This window comes from Macaca fascicularis, chromosome 13, assembly GCF_037993035.2.
Source record: "Macaca fascicularis isolate 582-1 chromosome 13, T2T-MFA8v1.1".
Lineage (NCBI taxonomy): Eukaryota > Metazoa > Chordata > Mammalia > Primates > Cercopithecidae > Macaca > Macaca fascicularis.
Genome location: NC_088387.1, coordinates 118,501,741 through 118,524,291, shown reverse-complemented (window position 1 = coordinate 118,524,291; position 22,551 = coordinate 118,501,741). Strand labels below are relative to the sequence as shown.

At 47.4% G+C, this 22,551-nt stretch overlaps 1 protein-coding gene across 5 annotated transcripts in view; it reads left to right on the top strand.

The window, feature by feature from the left end:
• The window catches only part of COLEC11 (collectin subfamily member 11), a 49,321-nt gene that overhangs the window by 12,695 nt on the left and 14,075 nt on the right, over positions 1–22,551 (top strand). For 3 of the 5 annotated variants that reach the window (XM_045369861.2, XM_015433422.3, XM_005576632.4), the window contains one exon: positions 7,322–7,393. The exons of the other annotated variants lie outside the window; for them this stretch is intronic. In XM_045369861.2, the coding sequence (XP_045225796.2) occupies positions 7,322–7,393 (72 nt within the window). The remainder of the gene's footprint in view (positions 1–7,321; positions 7,394–22,551) is intronic. 5 annotated transcript variants of the gene reach the window in all.

The following is a 22,551-nucleotide window of genomic DNA, read 5'->3' as shown; positions in this document are numbered from 1 at the left end:
AGTGCAGTGCAGCCGGAGGTCAGAGAGGAGAGGCAGCGTGCAGTGCAGTGCAGCCGGAGGTCAGAGAGGAGAGGCAGAGTGCAGTGCAGTGCAGCCGGAGGTCAGAGAGGAGAGGCAGCGTGCAGTGCAGTGCAGCCGGAGGTCAGAGAGGAGAGGCAGCGTGCAGGGCAGTGCAGCTGGAGGTCAGAGAGGAGAGGCAGCGTGCAGTGCAGTGCAGCTGGAGGTCAGAGAGGCAGCGTGCAGTGCAGTGCAGCCGGAGGTCAGAGAGGAGAGGCAGCGTGCAGTGCAGTGCAGTGCAGCTGGAGGTCAGAGAGGAGAGGCAGCGTGCAGGGCAGTGCAGTGCAGCTGGAGGTCAGAGAGGAGAGGCAGCGTGCAGTGCAGTGCAGTGCAGCTGGAGGTCAGAGAGGAGAGACAGCGTGCAGGGCAGTGCAGCTGGAGGTCAGAGAGGCAGCGTGCAGTGCAGTGCAGCTGGAGGTCAGAGAGGAGAGGCAGCGTGCAGTGCAGTGCAGCTGGAGGTCAGAGAGGAGAGACAGCGTGCAGTGCAGTGCAGCTGGAGGTCAGAGAGGCAGCGTGCAGTGCAGTGCAGCCGGAGGTCAGAGAGGAGAGGCAGCGTGCAGTGTAGTGCAGTGCAGCTGGAGGTCAGAGAGGAGAGGCAGCGTGCAGTGCAGTGCAGCTGGAGGTCAGAGAGGCAGCGTGCAGTGCAGTGCAGCTGGAGGTCAGAGAGGAGAGGCAGCGTGCAGTGCAGTGCAGCTGGAGGTCAGAGAGGAGAGGCAGCGTGCAGTGCAGTGCAGCTGGAGGTCAGAGAGGAGAGACAGCGTGCAGGGCAGTGCAGCTGGAGGTCAGAGAGGAGAGGCAGCGTGCAGTGCAGTGCAGCCGGAGGTCAGAGAGGAGAGACAGTGTGCAGTGCAGTGCAGCTGGAGGTCAGAGAGGAGAGACAGTGTGCAATGCAGTGCAGCTGGAGGTCAGAGAGGAGAGGCAGTGTGCAGTGCAGTTGGAGGTCAGAGAGCAGAGGCAGCGTGCAGTGCAGTGCCTACTTTTAAGGAAACAGGGACATACGTAGTCACCATTCATTCATTAGACAAACGTCTGTTAAGAATCTACCAGGCAGGCTCCGGGCTGGGATGAAGAAGCCATGGTCCGTCTCCTCACAGTCCCGCCATTCAGCCCAGGACATGAGGTGGCATCTGGTCTGCGAAACACGGCACGCGCCCTCCCCCTGCACCACTTGCATTTTGGATCCTGAAACCTTTGCCGACTCCACATTTGGCTGAAGAATCTTCCTGGGCACACACGCCTGGCTGCCACTGACTGCTGGTGGTGCTTGAATGACATTTATTTGTCATTCCAGGCCTAATAATAATATATCATCTTTACATTTAGAGAGAATGACAACTCCTCTTAATGGGAAAAAAGCAGTCTTTTTTTTTTAGTGGTTAAAAAAATGACTGTAGGTGGGAAAACATTTATCTGTATTAACAAATGTGTTGCCTGGAAATATGAAAGGTCATAGTTCTTCTTATAGGTTTTATCAAATTAATTTTTTTTTGCTTTTTTTTTTTCCTTTTTGCGATGGAGTTTCTCTCTTGTTGCCCAGGCTGGAGTGCAGTGGTACGACCTTGGCTCACTGCAACCTCCACTTCCCGGGTTCAAGCGATTCTCCTGCCTCGGCCTCCCAAGTAGCTGAGATTACAGGCACGCACCACCATGCCTGGCTAATTTTTGTATTTTTAGTAGAGACGGGGTTTCACCGTGTTGTCCAGGCTGGTCTCGAACCCCTGACCCACCCGCTTTGGCCTCCCAAAATGCTGGGATTGCAGGTGTGAGCCACCACGCCTGGCCTATCAAATTAATTTAAAAATCATTTACTGCCATTCTTTAAAACAGCATTGATAAAGCCAGTAATGGGGCCTGAATAACATGCGCTGTGGGAGGTTTGCTCTTCTGACATCTGACGGTCTGTCTGTGCCGTCTCCCCTTGTGTAGAACAGGCCAAGCAGGCTGAGGTCCCGGCTTCCTCCTCTCTGACTTCCCATGGCCCTGGGGTGCCGTGGCACTTGCTGTGGCCGGCAGGGATGTGAAGTCGCTGGCACACGAGTTTGTTCAGCCTTAGAAGCCGGTGGCACGACAGTCAAGCACTGTCCACGGATCTTCCTCAACTGGCTGTAAATATGTTGAAATACCTTAGGTTCTCCATAAAATAACTGGCGTGTGCCTTCCTAGCTGGGCGGGAAATGACCCCAGATGCAATCTAGGTAAAAGATTTTTATTCGTAGATTTGTGCATGATTTGCAGGGAAGCCAGGCAAACAGTAAATGCCAGCCACGTTTTGTTTCTTTGAGCAAGGAGAGAGCCGCATTGTGATGATGGTGGGAAGCGAGCCAGCGGTTGAAATGTTAGCCTCTCCTGGCAGAGAAATAACTTGTCATTAGAACTGTGTAGTCAATCATCTGAAAATGAAAAGGGTGCTCGCTGGGTCTACATTACAAAATGCACAGCGCTGAGTGGGGAGGTGTATAGACATCCTGCTCTGGAGTCATTACCTGCAGGGACATACATCTTTGTGACCCTTGGGACCAGTGGACAATGAACACTTCAAACCCTGCCAAACTGGCCAGGTGCAGTGGCTCATGCCTGTGATCCTGGCACTTTGGGAAGCTGAGGTGGGAGGATGACTTGAGCCCCGGAGCTTGAGACTACCCAGGGCAGCATAGTAAGACAGCATCTCTGGGGGGGAAAAAAAAAAACCCAAAAAAACAAACAAAAAAAACAAAACAAAAAAACCAAGAAAACAAACAACCCTGCCAAATTGTGAACAGTGCTTGAGAACAACCTTGGTTCTTAAGATGCGTGGACAGGGCAAGTCTGCAAGGCGGAGGCGACGGGGACCGCAGAGAAACCAGGGCAGCCCCGCCATGGATGGTAGGCCTCTGTACTCTCCGGTCTTCAGTGCTGCTGCTCCCGAACCAGGGATTAAAATACTTTTTCTCATGACAACCAGCACGGCGTCTTCCAGGGCGTATTTTGTTCAATCCTCATCAGAGCTGAGGAGGGCCAGGCTGGGAGGGCTTACGCTGGGTTTTGCACAGGAAGGAAAGCAGTTTCTGACTCCAGGTTTGGGCTCCCCACACTGCAGGCACAGCCATGAGGCATTTGGGGTACCTGCTGCCCAGCGCTGGCTGAAACACGCCTGGCCCTGTTCAGCAGACACAGGTCCATTAAGCAGAGCCCCTGGGAGATGGCGTTTAAGTGGATTTTGTGATTAGCTGAGATATATGAGGAAAATCCATGTGAAATCCTCTTCTTTCGAAAGTCGTGCTGTTTTTAATGACTTACTGTTCTTTCTTTCCTGCTTTAGTAACGAGAGTTTGTCGGACACAGTGTAATGTGTGGTGTTCTCAGGGTCCTTCCCTGCCTCCAGTCGTTACTATGAACTATTTTTCTTTTCTTTGATTTTGTTTTTTTTGGTTTTTTGCTTTTTTAGAGACAGGATCTTGCTCTGTCATCCGGGCTGGAGTGCAATGGTGCAATTAACTGCAGCCTCCAACTCCTGGGCTGAAGAGCTCCTCCCACCTCAGCTTCCTGAGTCGCTGGGACTACAGGTGCACAGCAACACATCCTGCTAATTTTTTTTTTTTTTGAGACGGAGTTTCACTCTTGTTGCCCAGGCTGGAGTGCAATAGCGTGATCTCGGCTCATTGCAACCTCTGCCTCCTGGGTTCAAGTGATTCTCCTGCCTCAGCCTTCAGAGTAGCTGAGATTACAGGCACCCACTACCACATCCGGCTAATTTTTGTATTTTTGGTAGAGACGGGGTTTCACCATGTTGACCAGGCTGGTCTCGAACTCTTGACTTCAGGTGATCCACCCGTCTTGGCCTCCCAAAGTGCTGGGATTACAGGTGTGAGCCACCATGCCCAGCCCTTGCTAATTTTTTTGTAGAGATGGAGTCTTGCTGTGTTGCCCAGGCTGCCTTTAAGTGATCCTCCTGCCTTGGCCTCCCAAAGTGCTGGGATCACAGGCACGAGTCACTGCACCTGGCCAACAAGTTTTCAAAAATCAGATTAGAGACAAGCAGATGGATGCAGGTGGAGGTTGGTCAGAAGCTATCATGACAAACTTGTCCTTACTGCTTTGTCTTTAGGAGGAGAGGAGATGAGGGTGAGTAGTCATGCTGGTTAGTGAGTCTCGCTGTGAGGTTTCGATGCCTGAGGAAGGCGTGGTAAAGACACACTGGCGTGCCAGCACATCCCAGCTTGGACATGTCACTTGATTCTCACAGCTGCGTCTTCACCTGTAGAGTGGACACAGTGCCCAACCCATGGTGAAGTTATTATGCAAATAAGTGAATGCCATGTACAAACTCCAGGAGCTTTCTTAAGCAGTTTGAGAAGAGCTGGCAGACCTGCTTAGTGTTAATTCTCTACGAGTGCTGTTGGAGCACCCTCCTCTTCCTGGTGCTCTGGGGGACCCAGGGTTGGGTGAGATGGAGCTGCGTCTTCTCGGAGCTTTCAGCCTGTGGGGGAGAGAGCAGACTGCTGTCATGTAGGTGGTGTGAAATGCTTTATGAAGGAAACATTCTTCTGCCCTCCTCTCGGCCACAATCACTGTTGGCCTGGACCATGGCATGGATGGTCAAGTTATCCCCATGGCCCGTGGCATGGATGGTCAGGTTATCCCCATGGCCCATGGCATGGACGGTCAAGTTATCCCCATGAGCTCCAGGCATGAAGTCGCTGGGCTGCCTGCTGCCCCAGGCTCGCGGCTGGCTCTGCCCAGCCACCTGGCTTCCCGTCAGCCCTTCCAGCCCTTCCCCCTCGTCTGTGCACCTGCTGACCCTGTGCTCGGAACACTTCTTACTCTGTGCCTGGCTACCCTGCTCAGCAGCTCAGACTGAGAGCCACCCCTCAGAGGGACTTTTCGGATCTTGCCGTCTAAATTATGGCTCCTTTGTTGAGGTGATTGCCTCATTTTATTCTTGCGCTCCGTGTTGCTAATTAGAATTCTTATGTCAATCTGATTCTCATTCACAGGCATGCAGTCTATAAAACTGTTTTCCCCTCCTGGGTAGCTGACAGAATTTTCTCTTTATTCTCAGTGTTCTGCGGTGTCGCTCTGACATATCTGAGTTACTTTCCTCTGATTTTCCCCGTGTGGTTCTCTGCAGGCCCTTTCACAGCATTCTTTCATGGCTTTCCTTAGTACTGGGAAATTGCAGCTACTGAGTCTTCACAGCCACAAAGCCTTTGTTCCTCTCTTTCCAGAAATGCTATAAGATGGCCATTGGCATTTGTAAGTTTTTCCTTCAACTCTCAACTTCATAACTTCAAAACAAACAAATGACACCTGCATTTCTTATTAGTACTGCCCTGTGAACAATGCTTCCTCCTCACCCCTGGCTTCACGAGGCGTCTTCGTCCTTGGCCACCGGGGACTCGCCTTTCTGCGGAGTGGCTCCCGCGCAACGTCTTTGCTCGGCTCTTTCCGCCGCAGTGTGCTGTTGTTCACGGACTGGCCTCTCCCATGTTATGAGGACCTCAGTTCACCGATTGCACAGTCAGCGTCCGGCTGCTCCACCTTTCTGTCTCCTCTGTTCTTTCTTCTGCACGATGCTGGTGCCCCTGAAACCTCTGGGGATTCTTAATGCTGAGTTTATCTTGTTAGTGGATATTTCTTGCTAAACTGTCAACACTTTTCTTTTCTTCTTACAAGATAGGAAAGCAGACTTGAGAACTACTTGGAGCCTCAGGGCAGCGTGTGAGTGTCCACCGTGGGTCAGCCCAGGGGCAGCCCAGAGGCTTCTCAGCAGGTGGCCCTGGGGGACTGGGGCTGGGTCACGGGGGTGATGTGGGGATGTGCCAGCCGCTGTCGCTGTGCTTTTCTCTTTGTTACTTGGATTTAAATGGAATGTCCCCTCCGTGAGGCCAGATAATCAGCTTTGGGGATTTTGTGGAGGGATCTGTAATCTCAGCTGAGCCTCTCTCCAAGACAAGGTGCAAATGGAGAGTTATAGAGAAGCAAAGTTTACGTGAACGCTGGCACGATTGTGCAGAGAGGGAAGGTGAACTTGTAGCATGTCAGTGCACACACATGCACACCCATGCACATGCACACACACACATGCACACCTACGCTCACACGCACACATGCACGTGCACCCACACGCACATCTATGCACATGCACACACACACGCACACAGATGCACACACGCAGACGTGCACACACACGCACACATGCGCACACAGCTGCACACACGCACACGTGTACACACACATGCGCACACACACACTCCCTCTCTGCAGCCATTCAGAGGAGGGATAGTGCAACAGGTAAGAAATGCGGCCTTATAAAAATGACTACAGAGCTGAGTCCCAGCCAGCAGATCAGAGTGGTCCTGTTGAGAGAATCCAGAAGAGCCTCCGGGAGAACCAGGTGAGAAGGCGGATGCTGGACAGGAGCCGGCTGACCAGGCAGGCTGGGCAGAGGGCACAGAGTAGGGAATGACCGGGATCCGAGGTAGAGACCACACTGAGGAGGGGCTCAAGTACTGGGCGTCACTGATAGCTAAATCCAGAGACATAATAGAATTCCGTGTGTTTCAGGACAGTGGTTTTGGTGTGGATTAGAGTGTGGGGAGCAGACTGGAGCGGAGGCGTTGGTGCCCACAGGCCTTCCTGAGGCCCCTGGCCTCACTGCGCACATCTCTGAACTGTGCCTTGTAGGGTGTCTCCACCGTGATTCACCCTCTGTCTCCCGCACCTGCTGAGCCCCGGAAGCGGGTGGACGTGCCCACCTGGTCACAGGCAGCCCCCACGGTGGAGGCCCTGGCTGAGCAGGAGCCTGTGCCTGGGGGACTCATGCTGACAGGGCCGGGGGGTGCTGACATAGCGCCCGAGGTCATCCTTCCCCGAGTACCAAGCAGACGAAGCGCAGGGAGAGGTCGGGGTGTCGCTTCCCGTGGGGGGCACCTGGAGACGCTGCCGCCCTTCTCATTGGTGTTAGGGTGGGGGAGAGCTGGCATTTAGATGGAGCACTGTGTGCCCAGGGACAGACTGGGAGCCCACCAAGAAGGGGAGCTGGTGAAAGAAACATGCCCTTTCTAAGAGAGAAGGTAGGGCAGGGAGAGAAATAGCCCTAAAAACAGAATCAGGGGCACCCAGCGTAGGGGCTGGGCTGCAGGCAGGGGGGAGGGCGTGGGGACAAGGGGCCTGGGCACCTGCAGGGACCCAGAGAGAGCCCTTCTAACTGTTCTTCCTCCACAAATCACTCTGGGATGCTGTGCTGGTCAGACAAGCTGCTAAATGGATGTGACTTCTTCCACAGGGGATGCGGGAGAGAAGGGAGACAAAGGCGCCCCAGGACGGCCTGGAAGAGTCGGCCCCACGGGAGAAAAAGGTACCCACAGCCCTGGGCCGGCCCTCAGACCTCTGAGGATGGAGGCACCACTTCTGCTAGAGCTGGGTGGGGAGGTGGGGGTGGTGGTTCCAGAGAGGACAGGACCTGCCTTCTGGGTCCCAGGGAGGCAGACGGCACAGGGCTTGGCTCGGGAGCAAGGAAGGGAGAATGCTCCTTCAGCAGTGCTCCGTGTGCTGACCTGTGCGGCCCCAGGAGAGAAAGTGTGTCCTGGAACTCAGCAGAGGCTCCTGGCCTCTGTAAGCCTCATCTGTAAGATGGGAATAACAGCTTCCAGATCATTTGTGAGCGCTAAGTGGATCAGTGTCGTTATGAAGACACTGTGGCAGGGTACACAGATAGGACCCTCATCACTGTGCATCTGTCTCCTCCTAAAGTCGGATGATCTGCCTGCCTTGTGGGACTGTGCCGAGGCTCATGGGAGCCAGATCATACATGTAAAGGAAATGTATCATGTGTTAAGTAGCTGCACAGTACATGGCAGGGGTTAAACACATGGTGGCTATTATCTTTATATACTCCTTGTTACTGCTTTAAATTTTTTTAAATATTTTTTCTTTTTCTTTTCTTTTTGTTTTTTTTGAGACAGAGTCTTGCTCTGTCACCCAGGCTGGAGTGCAGTGGCACAGTCTTGGCTCACTGTAACCTCCACCTCCCAGGTTCAAGCCATTCTCCTGCCTCAACCTGTTGAGTAGCTGTCATGTGCTATCACGCCCAGCTAATTTTTTTTTTTTTTTTTTTTTTTTGGTATTTTTGGTAGAGACTGGTCTTCACCTTGTTGGCCAGGCTGGTCTCGAACTCCTGGCCTAAAGCAATACATTTTTTTCCAAGTCATTAAAAATTGTCTCTAGAAATGCTTTCTCAATATGTATACATCATTCTATAAGAACATATACTACAGTTAGCCAACCCCCCAACCAATCCTTTAACATTGGAGAGTTAAGTTGTTTCCAATTAAAAAAAATTATTATAACAACACAAAGATGATTAAATATATATTTAAGCCCATACACTGTTTTTGAAACGTTTTTGAGGTGTAATGTTTGGACATTCCCATTTTGAGATTACAGTGCAATCGGTTTTGACCATTGCCCCCACCTGTACCCTCGTCCTGAGCAAGAGCTAGAACATTCTTATTTCATTTAGCGTAATGCCCTCCAGGTTCATCCAGGTCACAAATGGTAGGATTTTCTTATATTTCAAGACTGAATAATATTCTGTTATATATATGCCATGTTTTCTTTATCCACTGATTGGTCAACGGATGCTTAGGTTGTTTTCATATGACGGCCATTGTGAATAATGCTGCAGTCAGCATGAAACTGTAGGGATCTCTTCGAGATCCGATTTCATTCCTCTGCCTGTGAACCCAGTAGTGACATGGCTGGATCATGTGGTAGTTCTGCTTTTGATGTTTTCAAGGAGCCTCTGTACTGTTTTCCATTCCCAGCAGTGATGTCTAAGGGCTCCCCTTTCTCCACATCTTCTCCAATGCTTACTCTCTTTTGACTTTTTGATACCAGCCATCCTCACAGGTGTGAGGTAATGTCTCATTGTGGCTTTAGTTTCTATTTTCCTAATAATTGATGACGTTGAGCACCTTTCCGTATATCTGTTGGACATCTGTATGTCTTCTTTAGAAAAATGTCCGTCTGTAATCCCAGCACTCTGGGAGGCCGAGGCGGGCAGATCACGAGGCCAGGAGATCCAGACCATCCTGGCTAACACGGTGAAACTCCGTCTCTACTAAAAATACAAAAAATTAGCCGGGCATGGTGGTGGGCGCCTGTAGTCCCAGCTACTTGGGAGGCTGAGGCAGGAGAATGGCATGAACCCGGGAGGCGGAGCTTGCAGTGAGCCGAGATCACGCCACTGCACTCCAGCCTGGGCGACAGAGCGAGACTCCATCTCAAAAAAAAAAAAAAAAAAAAAAGTCTATTCAGATTATTTGGCCATTTTTAAATTGGGTTATTTGTTTTTTGGCTATTGAGTTGTATGAGTTCCTGATATATTTTGGATATTAACCTCTTATCAGATACATGGTTTGCAAATACTGTCTCCCGTTCCATAGGCACCTTTCTGTTTTGTTGATTGCTTTCTTTGCTGTGCAGAAACTTGTTAGTTGGATAGGTTAGTCCCACTTACTTATTTTTGCTTTTGTTGCCTGTGCTTTTGGGGTCATATAAAAAAAAATCATTGCCAAGACCAAAGTCAAGGAACTTTTCCCTTACATTTTCTTTTAGGAGTTCTGTGATTTCAGGTATTACATTTAAGTCTTCTATTTTGAGCTGATTTTTATGTATGGTATAAGACAAGGATTCAGTTTTGGTTTTTTTGCATGTGAATATTCAGTTTTCCCAGTAACATTGTGTATTCTTTGTGCCTTTGTTGAAGGTTAGTTGACTGTATATGCACGCATGGGCTTATTTCTGTGCTTTCTATTCTGCTCTATGGTCTGTGTGTCTGTTTTTATGCCAGTGCTCGTTTGAGCAAGTATACTGCTTTGATTACCATCTATCCGTAATATAATTTAAAATCAGGAAGTGTGATGCCTTCAGCTTTGTTTTTCTTGCTGAAGACTGCTTTGGCGATACATGACCTTTTATGGATTCACATGAATTTTAGGATTTTTTTTCCATTTCTGTGAACAGTGCCTTTGGAATTTTGATGGGGATTGCACTGAATCTTTAGATTGCTTTGGGTAGTGTGGACATTTTGAAATATTAATTCTTTTGATCCATGAACATGAGATATTTTTTCCATTTATTTGTGTCCTCAATGTTTCATAGTTCTCAGTGTACAGGTACACAACTCTTCCTTGGTTAAATTTATTCCTAAATATGTCATTCTGTTTAGTGCTACAGTCAGGGAGACTGTTTCCTTAAATTTCTTCAGGTAGCTCGTTGTTAGTGTATAGAAATGCTGCTGATGTCCGTGTGTTGATTTTGTATCCTGCAACTTTACTGAATTTGTTTGTGAGTGCTAACCAGTTTTTAGTGGAGTCTTTAGGGTTTTATTTATATAAGATTATGGCATCTGCAAACAGAGCCAGCTTTCTCTCTCCCTTTCCAATTTGGATCCCTCCCTCCCTCCCTCCCTCCCTCTCCCTTTCTCTTCCTTTCTTTCTCTTTCTTTCTCCCTTTCCTTTTCTTTCCTTTCCCCTTTCTTTTTCTCTTTCTTGCTTAATGTTCTGGCTAGGACTTCCAGCCCTATATTGAATACAAGAGGTGAGAATGGGCATCCTTGTCTTGTTTCTGATTTTAGAGTAAAGCTTTCAGCTTTTCACCAGTGAGTATGATGTTAGCTGTGGACTTCTCATATATGGCCTTTATTGTGTTGAGATGGATTCTTTGTATATGTGCTTTCTTGAGAGCTTTTATCATGAAACAACACTGAGTTTTGTCAAATGTTCTTTCTGCATCTACTGATGATGATATGATGTTTATTCTCTATTCTGTTGATGGGGTATATCACATTTATTGATTTCTGTATGTTGAACCATAGGCATAAATTTTGCTTGATCATGGTGTATAATCCCTTTCCTTTTTTTTTTTCTGAGATGGAGTCTTGCTCTGTTGCCCAGGCTGGAGTGCAATGGCACGATCTTGGTTCACTGCAACTTCTGCCTCCTGAGTTCAAACGATTCTTCTGCCTCAGCCTCCCGAGTAGCTGGGATTACAGGCATGCACCACCATGCCCAGCTAATTTTTGTATTTTTAGTAGAAATGAGGTTTCACCATGTTGGCCAGGCTGGTCTTGAACTCCTGACCTCAGGTGATCCGCCTCCCTTGACCTCCCAAAGTGCTGGGATTACAGGCATGAGCCACTGCGCCTGGCCGTATATAATCCTTTTAATGTGCAGTTAAATTTAGTTTGCTAGTATTGTGTTGAGGATTTTTGCATCTATGTTCATCAGGGATATTGGCCTGTAATTTTTTTTCTTCTACTGTCCTTTTCTGGCTTTGGTACCAGGGTAATGCTAGCTTTGTAAAGCTAGTTCAGAAGTGTTCTCTCCTCTTCAGTTTTTTGTAAGATTTTAGAAGGATTGGTATTAATTCTTATTTAAATTTTTGGTAAAGTTTGGCATGAGGATGCCAGGTCCTGGACTTTTCTTTGATTGGAGATTTTTGACTATGGAATCAGTCTTATTACCGATATGTTCAAATTTATTATTTTTTCATTATTCAGTCTCGGTGGGTTGTATGTTTCTAGGAATTTATCCATTTCTTGTAGGTTATTCAAACTTTTGATGTATAATTATTCATATTAGTCTCTTATGACCCTTCATATTTCTGTGGTATCAGTTGTCATTTCTCCATTGCATTTCTGATTTTATTTGAGTTAGCTCTTTTTTCTTAGTCTAGCTAAGGTTTTGTCAATTTTTTTTTTTTTTTTTGCCTTTTCAAAAAGCAACTCAGTTTTGTCGCTTTGCTATCGCTCTTCTAGTCTCTATTTGATTATTTCTGCTCGGATCTTTGTTATTTCCTTACTTCTAACTTTGGGCTTCGTTTGTTTGTTTTTTTCTAGTCCCTTATGGTGTAAAGTTAGATTGTTTGTAATCTTTCTTTTCCTTTCATGTAGGTATTTGTTGTTATAAACTTTCCTCTTAGAATATCTTTTTTGCTGTATCCCATAAGCTTTTGTATGTTGTGTTTTCATTTTCATTTGTTTCAAGATATTTTTTGATTTCTTTTTGACTCATTGATTGTTCAGGAATGTCTTGTTTAATTTTCTCGTATTTGTGAATCTTCCAGTTTTCCTTCTCTTGCTGATTCCTAGTTTTATACTGTTGTGGTTAGAAGAGATGCTTGATATGATTTCAGTCTCCTTGAATTTGTTAAGACTTGTTTTGTGGCCTAACGTATGATGTATCTCGAAGAATGTTCCGTGTGCACCGGAGAGGATGTTTTCTGTGCTGTTGGATGGAGTGTTCTCTGTATGTCTGTTAGCTCCATTCAGTCTGAAGTGTAGTTTACGTACAGTGTTTTCTTATTGATTTTCTGTCTGGGTGATCTTTCCATTGTTGAAAGTGAGGTATTGATGTCTCCTACTATTAGTGTATTGCTCTCTATTTTCCCTTCAGATCTGTTAATATCTGCTTTACCTATTTAGATGCTCCAGTGTTGAATGTGTATATATTTGTAATGATTATGTTTTCTTGATGAATTCACTCTTTATCATTATATAAAAACCTTTTTTTTACTCTTGGCTACAGTTTTTGACATAGTCTATTTTGTCTGGTAGAAAATAAATATAGCTACTCCTATTCTGTTTTAGTTTCAGTTTGTGTGGAATATCTTTTTCCATCCCTTCATTTTTCGTCTATGTGTGACCTTAAAGCTGAAGTGTGTCTTTTGTAGGCGGTGTATATAGTTGGGTCTTCTTTTCATTTTTACTTTTTATTAAGCTACTCTATGTCTTTTGATTGGATAATTTAATATATTTACATTTAAAGTAATTATTGATAGCTAAGGATGTGCCATTGCCATTTTGTTAATTGTTTTCTGGTCACTTGGTAGGTCCTTTGTTCCTTTCTTCCTGTCTTGCTGTTTTCTTTTGTGGGTTGATACTTTGCTTTAGTAGATGCTTTGATTCCTTTTTCTCTTTTGTGTATGTACTAGGCTTTTTATTTGTGGTTACCACAAGGCTTATGTAAAACATTTTATAGTTATAACAGTCTATGCTAAACTGATAACTTTGATCACACACAAAACTCTACACTTTTACACCCACCCCCCATTTTATGTTTTTGATATCACAATTTACATCTTTTTTATTGTACATCTATTAACAAATTATTGGACCAGGTACAGTGGCTCACACCTGTAATCCTGGCACTTTGGGAGGCTGAGGCGGGCGGATCACGAGGTCAGGAGTTCAAGACCACCCTGGCCAGCATGGTGAAACCTCGTCTTTACTAAAAATACAAAAATTAGCCAAGTGTGGTGACGTGCACCTGTAGTCCCAGCTACTCAGGAGACTGAGGCAGGAGAATCACTTGAACCCGGGAGGTGGGTCTTGCAGTGAACTGAGATTGCACCACTATACTCCAGCCTGGGCGACAGAGTGAGACTCCATCTCAAAAAAAGATAAATAAATAAAATATATTAGCTGGGTGTGGTGGCACGTGCCTGTAGTCATGGTTGAGGCAGAAGGATTGTTTGAGCCCAGGATCTGGAGGCTGCAGTGAGAGAGTGAAACCCTGTCTCTAAAAACAAACAACAACAACAAATTATTGTGGCTATAGTTATTTTTAATATCTTTGTCTTTTAACCTTTACACGAGAGTTATATATGATTTACACATAACCATTACACCATCAGAGTCTTCTGAATTTGACTATTGTTATCATTTGAATGTTTGCCACCTCTAAAACTCACATTGAAACTTGACTTTAATATAGTATTGAGAGATCAGACCTTTAGGAGGTGATTGGATCACGAGTTCTCTGACATTATGAATGACTGCTCCATTTATGAGTTAATAGATGAATGGGTATTACAGGAGTGGGTTAGTTATCATGAGAGTGGGACTATTGTAAAAGCCAGGTGGCCTCTCTCATGAGCCCCCTTACTGTGTGATGCCCTGTGCTACCTCAAGACTCTACGGAGAGTCCTCATCAGATGTGGCCTCTTGACCTTGGATTTCCCAGCCTCTGGAACTGTAAAAATAATTTCTTTTCTTTTTTTTTTTTTTTTGAGACGGAGTCTTGCTCTTCGCCCAGGCTGGAGTGCAGTGGGGCGATCTCGGCTCACTGCAAGCTCCGCCTCCCGGGTTCACACCATTCTCCTGCCTCAGCCTCCCGAGTAGCTGGAACTACAGGCACCCGCCACCTCGCCCGGCTAATATTTTGTATTTTTAGTAGAGACGGGGTTTCACCGTGTTAGCCAGGATGGTCTCGATCTCCTGACCCCATGATCCGCCCGCCTCGGCCTCCCAAAGTGCTGGGATTACAAGCGTGAGCCACAGCGCCCGGCCAATTTCTTTTCTTTATAAATTACCTGGTCACAGATATTCGGTAATGGCAACAGAAAACAGACTAAGACAAGTATATAGTTTTATCAGTTATCTCTACACTTTTAAATGTTTTCATGTTACTAATGAGCATCCTTTTGTTTCAGCTTGAAGAACTTTCTTTTATCTTTCTTGTAAGGGAAGTCTAGTGGTGGGGAACTTCTTTAGCTTTTGTGTATCTGGGAGACTCTTTATGTTTCCTTTGTTTTTGAAGGATGGCTTTGCTGAGTACATAATCTCATTGCCAGTTTTTTTCTTTCAGTGCTTTGAATATATGATCCCACTTTCTCCTGGTCTGCAAGTTTTCTGCTGAGAAGTCTGCTGGTAGCCTTATAAGGGTTCTCTTGTATGTGATGAGTTTCTTTTCTCTTTCTGCTTTCAAAATTCTCTTCTTGTCTTTGATTTATGGTAGTTTGATTATAATGTATCTTGGTGAAGTTTTCTGTGGGTTGAACCTATTTGGAGACTTTAAGCTTCATGAACCTTGATGTCTACATCACTCCCAACTTTGGAAAGTTTTTTAGGCATTAATGCTTTAAATAAGCTTTCTATCACCTTCTCTCTATATTCTCCTAATGCAACTTCCATAATGTGAACGTTAGCTTTCTTGATGGTATCCTTTAGATCTCATAGGCTTTCTTAATTTCTTTTAATGCCTTTTTTCTTTTTTCCTCTCTGATTGGATATTTTTAAATGACCTGTCATCAAGCTCACATATTCTTTCTTTTCTTTTGTTTGATCAGTTCTGTTGTTGATGCTCTCTACTGCATTTTAAATTTTATTCATCCTGTTCTTCAGCTTTAGAGTTTCTGTTTGGTTCTTTTTTAAAAAAATAATCTCTATCTCTTCATTGAATTCCTCATTTTTAACGTATTGTTTTTCTAATTTTGTTGAGTTGTGTGTCTATGTTCTCTTGTATCTCACCGAGCTTCCTTAAAGTGATTATTTTTAGTTCTTTGTTAGGCAATTTGTAGATCTCCATTTCTTTGGGATTGGTTTACTAGAGTATTATTGTGTTCCTTTGGTAGTGTCATGTTTCCTTGGTATTTTATATTCCTTGAAGTCTTGCATTGCTGTTTTTTCATTTACAAAAGCAGTCACATCCTCTAGTTTTTATGACTTTTCTTGGGAGAGAAATTTCTTTACTAAACAGCCTGGCTAGGGATTCTGAGGCTCTCTCAGTCCATTTCTATGGAGGCACCTGCTCCACACCTTTTGCTTCTCTTGGAGAGAGGGGTGAATTTTTAAAGAGTATATGCCTTTTCTTGATCCCACAAAACCAGTCTAGGTGCTGTGAGCCTCTCATTAGTTTCCCCTAGGGCAGTGCTCTGAAATGCTCAAGTTCTTGTGCCTTCTTCCCATCCCACACAGTCAAGCTATCTGTCTGTGTGAGATGCTTGCACTTGCCATCTGTGGGGGTGCCTTTGGGGAGCTGGCGGAGGGATGGGTGAAGCATGTGAGCATTTTGGTGCCTGTGGACCAGTTGGGATGGTTCACAGGAAAGGCGTCTCAATTGGCTTGTTGGGGGGCTTCCTAATAAAATCTGCAGAGCAATTATTAAGGTCCATAGCCTTTCTTCCCAGCTCCCAGTCTCTCCCAACTTCTCCTCCATGTCAGTCACCTCGGTATTGTAGGTGAGACAAGAAAGAAGCAGGCATTTTTGGGCAGCATCCTGCATGTCTGGGGAAGCTGGAAGCTCACTTACTACACCTTTACTTACTCCAGTGGGAGAAATCATGGGCCAAGGGGGTCTCCCTGGGCGCTGAGCTATGTTTCCTGGGGAAAGGGTCACATGGGTAAAATGAAACTGTTCTTACCCTCATCAGTGCACCTGTTGGATTTTTTTCTGTAACAAACAGTGTGCTGGAACTTCTGCACTGGACTTCCAGACTCCTACAAAGACACTCTTGTTTGTGAGGACTTGTCAAAATGGAAGCTTCTTTGGGGGGACTATGGTAGAAAGCTATCCTCCTAAGGTCACCCATGTGTGCATGTCTTGTCTTCCCAATTAGATTATACATTCCTCAAGGGTAGGGATTTGTGGATCACACTCTGCCATCTGGTGAGTAAGTGGTTCAAAGTCCCCAACATAGTAGTTATTCCTAAGTATTAGATTGATAGATTTACAGAGGGTCATGAAACATACATTGACTACCCGAGAGATATGGGGTTAAAGTCTGATAGACTCTTTTCGTTTCTACCTTTCAAAGAATCGTAACAAAAGGATGCACAAACACAATGACTTGCTGATCCAAGGCTGCAAGGATTCTCTATTAAAAGCTCTGAGGAATTCCCTTCTCCCTCCCTCTTTTCTTCCTTCCTTCTCCCACTTAGAAGTGGCAGCAGGCTTTTTCAGGCTCCGAGGCCTGTCCCCACTGATGTTCAGGTGTGGGCCAGGCTTCCATGTTCAAGCAGGCCTCAGGTCCCTGCTGAGGGGTGGACACAGATGGAGGGTGAGCCTGAGGCAGGATGTGCAGGAGAGCAACTGCTGAGACAGCGTTCTTGGCTATCTTGTGGTGGGTGTGGGGCCATGGACCCAGCCCAGGGTGGGGGTTAGGGAAGGCACTCGGGAGCCTACTGGTAATTCAAGGTTTCTGAAATCTGGAGACGGGGAGGGCTAGGAGTCCATAAATGGATGTGGTGTTTGGCATCCCAGGGAGTCAGCTTAGGGCAGTGGCATTTAGCACTCAAGGGTCTATGCTAGGCCTCAGCTTGGACCCAGGACTTTGAAAGTTTTTTTTTTTTTTTGAGACAGAGTCTCGCTCTAACTCTGTTGCCCAGGCTGGAGTACAGTGGCATAATCTTGGCTCACTACAACCTCCTCCACCTCCCTGGTTCAAGTGATTCTCCTGCCTCAGCCTCCTGAGTAGCGGGATTACAGGGGCCCACCACCACGCCTGGCTAATTTTTGTGTTTTTAGTGGAGACGGGGTTTCACCACGTTGGTCAGGCTGGTCTTGAACTTCTGACCTCAAGAAATCCACCCCCCTTGGCCTCCCAAAATGCTGGGATTACAGGCATGAGCCACCATACCTGGCAGACTTTACAAAGTTATTTAACAGCTCTGTTATCTGAGTTGTCAAGCAGGGATAGTCATAACATCGTATTTACTATTTCCAATGGTCACAGCCGGTCATGGCAGCTTCTGACATCTCCAAAAGGAAGCACACCTCATCCTTTGTAGAGATGGGATCACAGGGTAATGGATCTGGAAATCTCACCTTCACACTTATGTTGGACCTTGAGATGCAGAGAATAGGCAACCACCCTGTCCATGGCCACATGGCTTGGACAGAACTGGAGCAGAAGCCCCATCTCTAGATGGACGTGGTTTGCTGGGAGGGAGGAATATTGTTAGGCACAATGTGGTCCCAGCTTCGGCTGAGCAGGGCAGAGACCACAGACGTGGAGCCAGACAGTTCTGGGCATACTGGGCCTGTCTGTATCGTGGCTCCACCACCTGTCAGTCATGTCAGCTTCTGGAATCAGCTTTGTCTTTCCAAGTCCCCTTTTTCTGTACCTGTAAAATGGCGGGTGGGGGGGGGTGGGGATCTACCTCCCAGGACTCCCAGAAGGGGTAAAAGGAAGTATAGACGCACAGTGTCTTGGATGCAGCAGTTGCCCGGTGCCTGGTGGCCTGGTGATTGCTGTTGTTATTTTCCGTTTGCACAGAAGAAGGTCTGGGCCCTGGTGCTTTTGTTCGTGGGAACTCACTAGGGAATAAGTATGACTTCCGGGCCCTGCAATAACCAACTGACATTCTTTCTGATAATCGTGGCTGTTTCTGTCAGTTGTAAGTGCTCTGTTCTGGATAATGTTTATTCTCAAGGACATTAGGTCAAAGAGAGAATGGAATATGTTTACATATGATGTGGTATTTATGGGAATAAACTTAGGACTTTTTATATGCAACCTGGAACGAGTCTCCTCCCAGAGACCTAGGACACCCTGGGCGCTCTGCCTGTGTGGTAAGCAGTGCTCGGGCCCCAGGGGGCTCAGATGTGCTGGGAACCAGGACCTCAGCCACCACCACCCTCCACACACTCTCCCTGGAGTCTCACTCTCCAGTGGGACACAGCCTTGCCAGCTCCCCTGGCCCACTGGCTTTTCTGCCCGTGGGCTTGCTAGCTGGGTGCTAGTGGATAACTTTCTAGCTCATTGCAGCGGGGGCCCAGTGGCAGTTCCCTGATGTCCAGTCACCGACATCTGTGGCTTCCATGGCATTATGCTGCAAGGACTCACCTGGAGAAAAACAGTGACCTCTGCGGGAACTTGGGGGCCAAGACTTCCCGGTTTCTAGCGTCCTGGAAACCACTGCAGTCCTGGGCAAACTGGGGGCTGCAACTCAACTTCCCCTGGGCACGATGATGCTGGGCACAATGATGCTGTGCACGACGACACTGGGCACGATGACACTGGGCACGATGATGGGGGCATGACGATGGGGTGAATCTGGGCATGATGACGCTGGGCACAATGATGGGGGCATGATGATGCTGGGCACAACGCTGGACCTGATGACGAGGGGCACGATGATGAGCACGATGATGGGGTGGATCTGGGCATAATGACACTGGGCATGACGGAGGGCACGATGATGGGCACGACGATGGGGTGGATCTGGGCACGACACTGGGCATGACGGAGGGCACGATGATGGGCACGACGATGGGGTGGATCTGGGCATAATGACAGGGTAGATCTGGGCACGATGACGACGCTGGGCATGATGACACTGGGCATGATGATGGGCTGCATCTGGGCATGATGGCTCTGGGCACAATGATGTTGGGCGTGAAGACGGGACACAATGATGGGGTGGATCTGGGCACAGTGACTCTGGGCACAATGGTGCTGAGCACAGTGATGCTGGGCACGATGACAGGGTGGATCTAGGTATGACGCCACTGGGCATGACAATGCTGGGCATGAACAGCGTGGATCTGGGCACGACGATGCTGGGCACAATGCTGCACATGATGACGCTGGGCAGAACGCTGGGCATGATGACAAGGTGGGCCTCAGCACCTGTTCCAGTGCTTCTCGAAGGGACTCCTGAAGGGGAGGAGCATGCCTGGGAAGAGTGGGGCCTGGGTGTGACAGCCCTGCTCCCATGCCAGCCCTGCTGTTGCCCAGCCCGTGACCACTCCAAACCATTGTTTTCAACTTCTGACATCAAAATCACAGCCTTCACAGGGCATTGCTGCCATCATTGGCCCCGGGTCTGCAGATCCGCTCTCATCCTTGCGTCTTCAGGTCCTAGCATGAGACCTGACGTTCGGAAGGCCCTCCATCCACTCTTGGAAAAATATCCTGAGGTTTCGTATCTTCAGATACCTCTGCAACCTGTGGGTGATCCCTGTCTGTGGCCAAGGGCCCCCCATCTGTGTCGTCCTCCCTTCCCAGGTGAAGGAGCTGCCCCGCCGGGTTCTAGAGAGCTGGTCTGTGGGACGAGGCTTCCGGCCATGCTGGGTAGATGCTGTGTTCTCTGCTTGTCTCTGGAGTCAGGGCTCTGCTTCAGGTTTCCCCAGGGGCTCTTGTTTAAATGCAGCTCCTGGCCCAGGAGGGCGGCCTGAGACCCTGCACTGGTCTTAGCAACACCCAGGTGCTGCTGCAGGCCCAGGCTGTCCCCATTGGTGGGGGTCCAGATGCCGCCGCAGGCCCAGGCTGTCCCCACTGGTGGGGGTCCAGACGCCTCTGCTTCCACAAAGTGCATGCTCTGCTCACATGGGGGCCTGGCTGTAGCGGGGGCTGCCCTGAACAGGCCGGCTGGGTGTGCGCTGGGGGCGTTGAGGGAGTGTCCTGTGGGGAAAGTGAGACCCCCTGCCCCCCGCTCAGGGTGGTGGTGTGGCTGGGTGGCCTGTTCTGAGATAGCAAAGCCAGGCCATGGCCCAGAGAAAGTCCGGCTGTTAAAAATCGCCAAGGAAGCTGAATTCCAAATGCTCTTTTTGCCCCTTCTCCACTTCAGAGGACTGTGTGAAGGGTTCATTAAAATTAGTAAGAACTCCGCACCTGCTTTGAGCTGCTCTCAATCCTCACGCGTGTCCAGAGGACAGATGGGAGGCACGGCACTGCTCACAATGGCGATGAGATGTGGGATGGGCCGTGGCGTTCGTGCCCAGTGTGCCGGGTGCCGCAGCCAGAAGCTCCTGTGGCAGAGAGGGAAGGGATCCAGGGGCAGAGAGGGAAGGGATCCAGGGGCAGAGAGGGAAGGGATCCAGGGGCAGAGAGGGAAGGGATCCAGGGGCAGAGAGGGAAGGGATCCAGTGGCAGAGAGGGAAGGGATCCAGGGGCAGAGAGGGAAGGGATCCAGGGGCAGAGAGGGAAGGGATCCAGGGCGTCAGGCGCGTTCCTGTTGTCGCGCGCAGCCAGCGGGAGGCGGCGTTGCTTGCCTCTTGCAAAAAGCTTTCTGTGACTTGGAGGTGCCAAGGCCTTGGGAGAGGGAAAAAGGCCTTAGGGCTCTTTTTCTAATCCGCTCTCCTCAGAAAACCTCTGGGTCTGTAACCACACTACTGTGCTGCCCACAGGTTCGTTTCCAAGAACTGTCTTCAAGTTAAAACAAGTCAGCTACAAAAAAAGGCTATGGTGTGAAGTAGAGAATGTGTTGACCATCGCAGTGGATTTTAACGGTTCTCACCTTTTCTTCTTCCTCCAAACACCCCAAAATAGAATATTTCTGTCAGAAACAACAGCTCACACCAATAGGTCCCAGTGTGTGTGGCTGATATGTGGAGGTTGGGGTGTAGTGAGGGTCTCCTGGATGCTTCTGGGGTTCTCAGTTTAAGCCTGGGTGCTGACCAGCTGTACAAGCTTGAGTTGTGTGAGGATAAAAGTATGCGTATGTGCATGCACTCATGCACACATGTGTATAGTATGTGCATGCACTCGCACACGTGTGTATAGTGTGTGCATGCAGACATGCGCACACAGCATGTATGTTTGTGCATGTATAGCAGTATTTGTGGATACATATATGTATACATGTGCATGCATATGTGCATATGTATACATACCTGTATGTGCATATGTGCATTTTTGTGTATGTGCATATAGCATGTGTGTGAATAGTATGTATGTGTATGTGTGTTCCTATAGTATGCATGGGTATGTCATGTGAATGTCTTTGTCTATGTGTGTGCTGCTGGATGCCCTGTTTTGAGATAACAAAGCCAAGCCACGGGTCCAGAGAAAGCCCAGCTGTTAAAAATCGCTGAGGAAGCTGAATTCCAAGTGCTCTTACATATGTATGTATATGTTTATGTTTGTATTCACGTATGTATCTTGTGTGTACGCATGTATCTATATATGTAGGTTTGTAAGTTTTATATATGTGTATTCAGGTATGTTTATATGTACATGTATGTGATGTTCTGATACATGCTGTGTGTGGTTGTATTTATACATGCATGTTTGCATGAATGTGCATGCATCATGCATATGTGTATGCATGTGTGTATGTGTGCATATATGTTGTGTTTGCATATTGCATATCTCTGTTAATATGTATGTTTGCATGCACATGTGTGTATGTGGAGGTGAATATGCACATCTCTATGTGCATATGCATGTGCATGTGTGTATAGTATGCATGCACATATATGTATGTATGCATGTAGATGCCTGTGCATGCATATGTGTATAGTATGTATGTGTGGATATGTATGTGTATGCATGTGTACATGAATGTATGTGTGTATAGTATATGTGCATGTGTCTGTGTATAATGTGTGAGGGGACTTCAAAAAGTTTGTGGAAAAATGGAATTAAAAAATAAAAATAACTACATAAACTTTATTTCTCAGTGTAAGCACCATCAAGTTCAAGACACTTTTGTAAGTAATTATACCAGCCATTTAGTCCATCCCTAAAGAACTGAGGGTCCTGGGAATTTCACCATGTCAATGTAGTCTTTTTTTACATTGTTTACTGAAGAAAAATGAGTGCCCTTTTCAGATATTTTAAGATAAGGAAACAAAAAGAAGTCAGAAAGAGCCAAATTGGGAAAGTTGGATGCTTAATGATTTCCAATAGAAACTCTTGCAAAGTTGTCCTTGTTTTCTATGCAGAATGAGCAGGAGCATTGTTGTGGTGGAGAAGGGCTCTGTGAAGCTTTCCTGGGCATTTTTC